The sequence below is a fragment of the Lactuca saligna genome, chromosome 3, assembly GCF_052625555.1.
Source record: "Lactuca saligna cultivar CGN05327 chromosome 3, ASM5262555v1, whole genome shotgun sequence".
In the NCBI taxonomy this organism is placed as follows: Eukaryota; Viridiplantae; Streptophyta; class Magnoliopsida; order Asterales; family Asteraceae; genus Lactuca; species Lactuca saligna.
This window is the reverse complement of record NC_136419.1, coordinates 59,578,825-59,590,000: the sequence shown is the minus strand read 5'-3', so window position 1 is coordinate 59,590,000 and position 11,176 is coordinate 59,578,825. Positions and strand designations below refer to the sequence as shown.

Here is an 11,176-nt window from a genome sequence, read left to right as displayed (position 1 = left end):
GTACACACTGTTGATGTTTTGAGATCTTGGGGATTTTATGATTGTATTTTGATATGAAATTTGGAATAATTATATTTGGTTGAAATAAATCACTTATTTTAAATGAAAAAATTGTTTGAAAATTTGCGTTGTTACAATGGTTGTGGTGGTGGTGATAATGGTGGTGATGTTGATGATGATGGTGGTGATGATGATGATAATGGTGGTGGCGATGGTCGTGGTGATGATGATGATGATGATGTTGGTGGTGGTGGTGATGATTATGAAGATGATGATGGTGATGTTGATGATGATAATGATGGTGATGATGGTGATGATGATGGTGGTGGTGGTGATGTTGATGATGATGATAATGATGGTGGTGATGGTGATGGTGATGGTGATGGTGATGGTGATGGTGATGATGTTTATGATGGTGATGGTGATGATGATGGCGGTGGTGGTGGTGATGGTGGTGGTGGTGATGATGGTGGTGATGATGATGATGATGATGATGATGATGGTGATGGTAATGGTGATGGTGATGCTCATGATGATGATGATGATGGTGGTGATGATGGTGATGATGAAGATAGTGATGTTGGTGATGATGATGATGATGATGATGATCATCATCATCATCATCATCATCATCATGTCAGTATACGTGTTTGTGAGATGTATGTGAACGTATTCATAAGAATTATTATGTTAAACCATTAAACAAGTAATGGATCTCGTATATGCACACGGCTTTATGAACGATATTAATAGCTATAAGTTAGTGAAAATATAGATAACCATGTATAGTAGAGGTGTGAAAAAACGAAGCGAAAAAAATGACGTTTGGTTCCCAGAAAATCGAAAATAAGAAATATCCGTAGTTAATCCGTAGCTAAGTAGCTACGGAATTCTAACGGAAATCCTGTTCCGTAGCTATTCCGTAGCTAATTAGCTACGGATTAGCTACGGAATATGCTTTCTGTTAGAATTCCGTAGCTAATCCGTAGCTAATTAGCTACGGATTAGCTACGAATATTTCTTCTTTTCCATTTTTCAGGTACCAAACGTCGTTTTTTCCGCTTCGTTTTTTTTCACACCTCCATTATACATGATTATCTATATTTTCACGAACTTACAGCTATTAATATCATTAATAAAGTCGTGTACACATACGAGATTCATGACTCGTTTAATGGTTTAACACGCTTATGATCTACATTCACATATAAATACGCTCAAACACGTATACATACACACATACACGTACACATATACCACAACTCTTTCATGTATGTAAATATACATATACAAAAATAAATTCATCACAATTTGGTGAAAAGTATAATAATTACATTGTTAAAACTGTGAAACGAATACTTGATTCCGAAGGTGCACACGACTTTATGAATGATATTAATATCTATAAGTTGGTGAAAGTATATATAATCATGTATAGTAGAGGTGTAAAAAAACGAATCGAAAAAAACGACGTTTGGTGCCCGGAAAGTAGAAAATTAAAAAATTCCGTAGCTAATTCGTAGCTAATTAGCTACGGAGTAGCTACGGATTTTTCTTATTTTTGATTTTTCGCATTAAACATCGTTTTTTTCTCTTTGTTTTTTTCCCACTTCTATTATACATGATTATCTTTATTTTTAACAACTTATAGTTATTAATAGTGTTCATAAACTCGTTTGCACATTCGAGATCCTTTACTCATTTAATGGTTTAATATTGTATCCGTAGCTATTCTGTAGCCATTCTGTAGCTAATTAGCTATGGAATAGCTACGGGTTAACATCTGTAACTATTTCGTAGCTATTTCGTAGTTAATTAGCTACGGAATAACTACGGACTAGCATCCGTAGTTATTCCGTAGCTAATTAGCTACGGAATAACTACGGAATAGCATCCGTAGTTATTCTGTAGCTATTCCGTTACTAAATTAGGGCGTCCCATTCTGTAACTAATCCGTAGCCATTCCGTAGCTAATTAGCTACGGAAATTTTTCCGTAGCTATTATCCGTAGGAAAACACCCTTTTTTCTAGTAGTGATATACCGGGAGGATTTCGACGATGGAGAATTTCTCGGTATAACCTACTTGTTACTGAGGAACTTTTGAGGAAATATCATAAACACTTTTTTCACTAAAGTTCCTCAATAATGTGTAGGAAGTAGAGAAATTTGTTTGATGCTACTAAATTTTGTAGGAAAACCACACTTTTTAGAAGTAAATGATCTTTCGGTTTCTTTAAAAATTTACCACCAAACCGAAAAATGATCATTTGATACACTGTCAAAAATATGAAGCATGAGAATTTAAAAAAGGGGCTGCTACCCATCAACTTCTATATTTGTCTTATACTCTTAATAACTTAATTGTGTATATTCCATGAGTTGCCACACGTGAAAACTCCCCTTTTAGGTTTTTATATTATATTTATGTATAATTCACGTTGCCACAACTGAAAATTCCACCTTTTAGGTTTTCATATTATATTCTTTGAATTTTTTACATATATTCCAATTCTGGTTAATTGGTTATGTTCTTAATTTATCTTTTTTGACACAATACTTAGTATAATGTATGATATGAATATTGCAGTCACGTATATATAATAAAATAATTAAAAATAACAAAAGAAAAAACAATTGAACTTGGTTTATGAAACAAATTGATAAATTATTATAAATATTATATATAAATTAATTAGTTTACATCATTTATCAGTTTAAGTAATTAAGATTAGAATTAGTTAAATGTATTAACTATTAATAATAATAATAATAATAATAATAATAATGATAATAATAATAAGAAAGGAGAGTTGGAGTAAACAAGTGAAAGCTGACAAATGTTCTGTGGAATTTATGTACTGACGGCAGCCAGGGCAAGTCAACTATGGTATGTTGAGAACACAAAACAACATATAGCGCCCATACCGAGGTCGATAATGGCTATCTACTATCGCAGCTTCTAGGAATCACCAATATTTCCACGAAAACATAAAACAACAGCAACAGCATACCTATCATCTCTATATAAGAGCGTGGCATTTATTGTCTCAAAATCATTCCAAAACAAATCGACTATTCTCCATTTCAAACAATGGAGATCTCTGTCACCACTACCCTTGGCCTTGCCATCATCATCTTCACCCTTTTCAAGTTAGTAACACGTCCCAAATCAAAGAAAAACTTGCTCCCAGAGCCATGGAGACTCCCATTAATCGGACACATGCATCATTTGATCGGTATGTTATATGTTATCTTTTTCTGAATCTCTATTTATGGATCCTTCACATTTTAATCTCATCAATTTTTTTTGCATTGAAATGATTCCTTAGGCTGATAAAACCATCTTTTAATAGGTACGATGCCGCATCGTGGTGTCATGGAGTTAGCAAGGAAACATGGATCTCTCATGCATCTACAACTAGGAGAAGTGTCCACTATCGTGGTCTCATCCCCACGTTGGGCAAAAGAGGTTCTGACAACGTATGATATTACTTTTGCAAACAGACCGGAGACTTTAACCGGTGAGATTGTTGCATACCACAATACCGATATTGTCCTTGCTCCCTATGGTGAATACTGGAGGCAGTTGCGAAAGCTTTGCACCTTGGAGCTTTTGAGTAACAAGAAAGTGAAGTCCTTTCAATCCCTTCGTGAGGAGGAGTGTTGGAATCTGGTTAAGCATATACGATCCACTGGGCAGGGATCACCAATCAATCTTTCAGAAAACATTTTCAAGATGATTGCTACCATACTTAGTAGGGCAGCGTTTGGTAAAGGAATAAAAGACCAAATGAAATTTACCGAATTAGTAAAAGAAATACTAAGGTTGACTGGAGGTTTTGATGTGGCGGATATCTTTCCTTCCAAAAAGTTACTTCACCACCTTTCAGGGAAGAGAGCTAAGTTAACCAACATACACAATAAGCTTGACAGTTTGATCAACAATATCATCTCCGAGCACCCTGGAAATCGTACAAGCTCATCACAGGAGACTCTACTTGATGTTCTGTTAAGACTGAAAGAAAGCGCTGAGTTTCCATTGACAGCTGACAATGTCAAAGCAGTCATTCTGGTATGTACTTGTAGCATATCTCCAGATGCGTAGTAATCTTTATTATTTTCATTGTACTCTTTGGTTAGATGTCTTTAAACTGACAGATGTGATTAAATGATGCAGGATATGTTTGGAGCTGGAACAGATACATCATCAGCCACAATTGAATGGGCAATCTCTGAATTGATAAGGTGTCCAAGAGCGATGGAGAAAGTTCAAGCAGAACTAAGGCAAGCACTAAATGGAAAGGAAAGGATCCAAGAGGAAGATATACAAGAACTAAACTACCTAAAGCTAGTGATCAAAGAAACATTGAGGTTGCACCCACCACTACCGTTGGTTATGCCTAGAGAGTGTAGGGAACCATGTGTGTTGGGGGGATACGACATACCAAGCAAGACAAAACTTATTGTCAATGTGTTTGCTATAAACAGGGATCCTGAATACTGGAAAGATGCTGAAACTTTCATGCCAGAGAGATTCGAAAAGAGCTCCATCACTGTAATGGGTTCAGAGTATGAGTATCTCCCGTTTGGTGCAGGAAGGAGAATGTGTCCTGGAGCTGCCCTTGGTCTAGCCAACGTGGAACTTCCTTTGGCTCATATACTTTACTACTTCAATTGGAAGCTCCCCGATGGCAAAGCATTTGAAGATTTGGACATGACTGAGAGCTTTGGAGCCACTGTCCAAAGAAAGACCGAGTTGTTACTAGTTCCAACGGATTTCCAAACACTTAAGGCATCTACATAATGACATTCATTTAAATATAGTAGAATTGATCCACAATCCATTAATTCGTTCTTTACTGGGGGCACATCTTGATCAATTGACAACTTTGAAGGATTTAATGCTGATGTATTTCATTCTTGTGTGTTGCCATTTTCTTGTATTCTACCCAATTATATATAAAATCATGTGTTTATATTTTATTTTTACATAATCTGCAAATTTGGTCTCTAGGTTTGCGGATAAAATTCAAAAAGATTCCAATTTATACTGCGAGTCCAAAACATGCAAGATATTTTTTTCCGGATAAGGTTCTGTTAAACTTAAATAGATCATTACATCATTTTAATTTGATTATTATATATTTTGTAAGATTTATTTAATATTTTATTAATTAAAAAAATAAAAAAGATGGACACCTACCAAACCCCACCCACCCCTACGCTTAAAAAAAGGCAAATATCAAAAGGGTATAATGTTCATTTTATATTATTGATACGAGAACCAATGATAAAAATTCCCCATATATGATATATAATAAGTTAAAGTGTTTATAAAATAAGTGGATAATACACAAGGGCAAAAGTGAAAGGAAAATGAAAGTTGTAAATTTCACATAAATGATAAAGTAGCCAACTTTAAGGCTACAAAACCATGTCTTAAAAACAAGAAAATGAGTAAGGGCAAAAGAGTACTTTGTGTTGGACATAATAAGAAAATGAAATAAAAAGAACCACCTCAATTCAAACTTTATTGAAGATAATATAAGTGTACAGAGTTGGACAAAAGTGATGAAAAAGCTTATGGAAATTTTAACAACTTTAAGTATCCACGTTTAGAGCTAGAGGTGCACACCAAAACCTGATCACTGTATGGATATGGTCTGATTCGAAAACCGAATTTGGTTAAAAACGACTTTTATCCATATCGAATTGTTTTGGATCGTCAACCGGATTCAGACCAAATCCTAATCCTATGGGCAAAATCAGATTTGATACTGGATCGCAAACCGAATTTATTAAAAAGTGGGTCCAAATCCTACCATAAATCCAGTAAGACCTACCAAAAATCAGATCAAATCGGACTTCGATCGGATCCGAATCAAATTTTGGTTGGATCGGATTTGGATTGAAGGATTGGGCATTTGTGAACCTCTATTTGGAGCTTTATAACTCAAGACCAAATATTGTAAGAATAAATTGTTAGGTTAGGTGTCTAAACTCATAACTATAATTGATATATATTTGAACTGATAGTAACACAATTCTTTTGGGTTGCCCTCAAGACTAAAAACTAGAGAAAATGATTTTTGGAGAAAGATGTTGATTTATTATTTGTTTAATAAATTGAAATATATAATTTGTTAACATATTATGAAAATAATATATTAATTAGAATAGTAATATTTATTTAATATTTAATCAAAAATTAATTGGAATTAAATTTGGGATTAAAAAGATTAATTTAAAGTGTAGGGGTTGAAGTGTAATTGTTCAATAGTTGAGCAAGAGGCAATCTAGAATAATCCCTGGTAGATAATCAGGAAAGTGGGTAATTACCCGATTTAAGATAATCTTTGATTTGAGCATATCTAAGGTTTCCTGATTGCACTATAAATAGAGCGTCAACCGTAGAAATTTCGGCTAGATGTTCCTTTGAAGGGCTAGCCGAATTTTAGAGCATCTTTCCTCTTCCTCAATCATCTTTCGTTGCTAGTGTTGGGTGTGAACCACTAGAGGCTTGACATTTGTAACGCTTGCTCTCAAGGCTTCAACAACACAAAGATTTACATTGTTATTACCAACAACAATCGAGGTTTGATTTTTCTAACCCTATTTGTATTTTTTGAAAATATACTAGTGTTCTAGGGTTTCTATTTTGTTTTTCAAAGTTGTATGTTCAATTAGAGAAAACATAGATCAAATACTAGGGTTGCAAGGACACATATGAATTATATGTTTTGCATAATACCCGTCAGTGGTATCAGAGCGTAGGTTTAGTTTTCTATTGAATTGATACAATCATTGAACTTGAACAAGGAGAAGAAAAAAGAATTGTCTTTCTTTTCCGCCACCATGACGTGGTCACTTTCACCACAACATGGTGACCTACGATTTTGCTCTACCACGACATGGTAATTGTTTACCACGATGTGATGGGCTATCAGATCCATAAAATTCAGTTTTATTTTTATTTCATGAATTGATTGGGATAATTACCTTTAATAATGTTTTAATTGTATAAAACTGAATATTTTTCTAAGTAATTTGATATCCTTATCTTGAATTCACGACTAGTTTAACTTTGAATTTTAAAAAAAAAATCTTAATTTTTGAAATTTAAAATATAACTTAGTTATTGTTGAAAAGTTTTAAAATACACACCCTTATACTATATGCAACATTAAAAGTCTAATATTACTATATGTATAATACAAGTCAGTTGAACCGCTAGTACGCCTCTTTTACAAAACCGTAATATAAGGGGAGTTTAAGGAAACAACCTATAAAATGACTGTCGACACCTTGTATGGTGGACGGTCGTTAGTCGAACGAGTTTTATAGGACAACCTAATCCTTATTAAGAAGTATAATGAATTCTAAAGTAACTAAACATATTTTTATAAAATTCCTAATCTTAGTTATTATAGGAAAACTGTGAACTTGTATGCTAACGCATGAAATTACACATTGCATTTTATGAGTCGTTAGAGGAGCACATGTGGTTAACCGACACACAAATAGGGATATATAAAGAATGGCAATGGGTGTATTGAAAATTATCATTGATTAATGGAGCGTGTGTGGGTAACGGATACATTAAATTGAGATGATAAAAAACATCGAGAGTACCAACTTAATTTGCATAGTTATTCACAGGTATTGCAGTCACAAATGGAAGAGCATCATTAAGATGAAACATGTCATTGAAAAGTTCAATGATTCTTAAAAGATCTAGGAATTTCATTTAAAACCAAATTCGTTGAAATTTTGTTTTTTGATGGTGAAATTCATAAATCATCATTTACCTACCTTTATACAATTTACAATTAGATTATGACATCATTTTTCTAAGTTGTAAATTATTGTGTTGGATTCTATCCTTGATATTTAATTTTAGGTGTTGTATTGAGGATTATTCTTATCTAACTAAAACTACCTTTATTCTCTATCAAGATGTCTACTCCAACTGATGCTTCTAGTTCCTCCTCCTCCTCCAACAACAACAACAACTACTCTCTGTTGAGCATCCGTTTGAAGGTGCAATTGGAAGGCACCAACTACTACGATTGGATGCGCAACATCAAAATGTCCATTCATTTCGAGGAAAAGGAATATTTCCTCGAGAAACCATTGGATGAAATTGACGAAGAGAAGGCTACTCCTGATGAATTGGTTACCTACAAGAAACACTATAATGATACCACAAAAGTTATGTGCATTATGGTGACCATAATAACTCCAGAATTGCAAAGGCACTATGAGGATTACTGGTCGTACGAGATGAATAAGGACCTGATGGAGAAATACCATAAGCGAGCTCATCGAGAAAAGTAAAATGTGGTAAAGTCCCTCATTGCTAGCAAGATGAAGGAGGGTGAGTCTGTTAGTAGCCAAATTTAGAGAATGCAACGATATGTGGACAGGCTAATCAAGCTCAACGAGAATTTTGAGGAAGAGTTGGCAATCGTCATAGTGTTGAACTCTCTTCCAAGTTGTTATGATCAGTTCATATTGGTCTATCATTTGAACAACAATGAAGATACTTTTTCACAATTGTACAACCTCCTACGAACATCTGAAGCCAAAATGAAGGGAAAATATATTGCCTCCACTCCTCCTAGTGCTCCTGTTCTGGCCATAGGGCAAGGGAAGGGGAAGAAGATTAAAGGTCCTCCAAAGCAAAACTTAAAGGAAAAGTCCCAAGCTGGGTCATCAAGTACAAGACCTATAGGAAAATCCAGTTTTGATGCTCCTCCTATTTCTGACCCGAAAGAGGCCACTTGCTTCTATTGCAATGATAATGGGCATTGGAAACAAAGCTGCTCGAAATACTTGAAGGATATCAAGGATGGCAAGGTGAAACCAACATCGGTAGGTATTTACACTATCTTATCTAATAACTCATCATATTCTTGTTCTTGGCTCCTTGATATACGATGTGGGTTTTACATTTGTTCTAATTTGTAGGGGGGTAGAAAGAAGTGAGGATGTGGAGCATGGAAGGATGAACTTGATCATGGGGAATAGGCAATCTTCACTAGTCACCAAGATTGGAGTTTATAGCTTAATTCTTAGTAGTGGGTTAGGGTTAGATTTATTAAATTGTTGCTACTCATCAGAGATGACATGAAACATCATTTCATTTCATGCTTTATTTAAACAAGGTTTTAGATATTCTTTTAATGATGATAGTGGTTCTATTTCTTCTTATAAATATGGTGTTTTTTATTTTGAAGCTTCGCTTTGTGATGGTGTATATGAAACACTGATAATTGTAGACAATTTATGTAATAGTGTTTTTCATATGGATTCGTCTAATGGTATAGACAAATCATGCTTGTGGCATTGTCGTCTTGGACAAGTTAACAAGAAATGCATTGCCCAACTCCAAAAAGATGGATTATTGGAATCATTTGACTTAAGGTCCGATGATACATGTGAGTCTTGTTTATTGGGAATGATTACAAAATCACCTTTCACTGCTTCTTGTGAAATAGGTGAAGCATTGTTAGATCTCATACATACAGATGTTTGTAGACCCTTCAAATCTACCATAAGGGATGATAATCGATTCTATATGACTTTTACTGATGATTATAGCCGATATGACTATATCTACTTAATCAAGCATAAGTCATAAACTTTTGAACAGTTCAAAGAGTTCAAACATGAAATTGAGAATCAATTGGGTAGGAAGATAAAGATGCTTAGATCCGATAGAGGTGGCGAGTATCTTATTATTTAGTTCCACGACTTCCTCAAGGAATGTGGAATAGTTTCACAATTGACACCTCATAGGACACCACAACTTAATGGTGTGGCTGAGAGTTGTAATTGGACCTTGTTAGATATGGTTCGTTCCATGATGAGTCGAGCTTCACTTCCGATCTCATTCTAGGGGTATGCCTTAGAGACTATCGTCCACATTCTTAATCTTGTCCCAACAATGCCTTAGAGACTGTTGTAAAGCTTTCGTTAGACGAGAAACTCAAGACAAGCTCGAACCTCGAAGTGAGAGATGTATTTGATGGGTTTTAGTATACTACAACATCCTATGGTGCACATACAACCCTAAATGCTTTGGATCTACGTTTTCTCTAATTATACATGCAATATTGTTTCCAAAGCATTAAGCCTACAACTAGCATACAATTGACAATTGAGTTATAGAGTTACTTCTTTGTTGTAGCTTGTAGAACTTCTTGTGTTTGGCCTTTAAGAACGTAGTTCCCCAAGTGTTGCACCTCAAATGAAATCACAACACACCTAGGACAAAGGATGAATTTTTGAGAGAGTATCTTAACACCAAAATCGGCTCAATCATCTCCAAGAACACTAGTGTGTCTAGTTGCCAATTTTGGATGGTAAGGGGCTTCTTATATAGCATGGCAAGATTAGGGTTACACCATGTAAGCGTTAATGTGCATGACCATCCATATTCCTTAGGCTCCATGGGTTTAAACCTCCATGGATCATCCATGGGTTTAGCCCAACCTAAGGAATCATGGATCATTGGCCCACACCAAAAGAATGAATGATTTGACCAAATCAACCCCTCATATCTAATTAGTCTCTTTTGATCACAAAATTAATTCCAAATTAATTCTTGATCAATACTAATTAAATAATATGATTTTATATTAATATATTAGAACTTATAATATATTAACAAATCATAAATATCCTCTTCGCAAAAGTCCATCCTATCAAATTGTCTTGGTGATATGCAACCCAAATGGACCGTGCTACTATCGGTTCAAGTACATACCAATTATAGTTATGGGCTTAGACGCCTCATTATTAATAGAATAATGTCTATTCATAATAATGTCAATATGTTCCATCCATTATTATACTTCTATCTGTCCTTAAGCAACCAATCCTTGGCGAGCCTTAGATTGTCCTTAACAATGGTTTAACCACTTTATTCATATCCGGTTCTAGTCTTTTCTTTTCCTTCTTAATTCCCTAGGCATTTGGAAAATTAGAGCACAAGAATATTATAGCATATGCAATCGATCCTATACCTGAAGCATATGAGATGCGATTCATAATGTCTAACATAAAGACACGATACTTGATCAGTCTTTTGCTATAATATTTCTATTTGCCATGTTCTCATAATCCGAATTATGAAAAGGGATTTCGTAATCATAATCAAAATTTGAGAAC

At 34.6% G+C, this 11,176-nt stretch overlaps 1 protein-coding gene across 1 annotated transcript; it reads left to right on the top strand.

Annotated features, from left to right (window-relative positions):
* Positions 1 to 3,044: 3,044 nt before the first annotated feature.
* Positions 3,045 to 4,995, top strand: LOC145036671 (cytochrome P450 71AV8-like). Its single transcript, XM_078985138.1, has 3 exons — positions 3,045 to 3,237; positions 3,355 to 4,073; positions 4,179 to 4,995. Exons 1-3 carry the CDS (start codon positions 3,093 to 3,095, stop codon positions 4,803 to 4,805), a joined length of 1,491 nt encoding a protein of 496 aa, XP_078841264.1. The 5' UTR covers positions 3,045 to 3,092; the 3' UTR covers positions 4,806 to 4,995.
* The last annotated feature ends 6,181 nt before the right edge of the window (positions 4,996 to 11,176 follow it).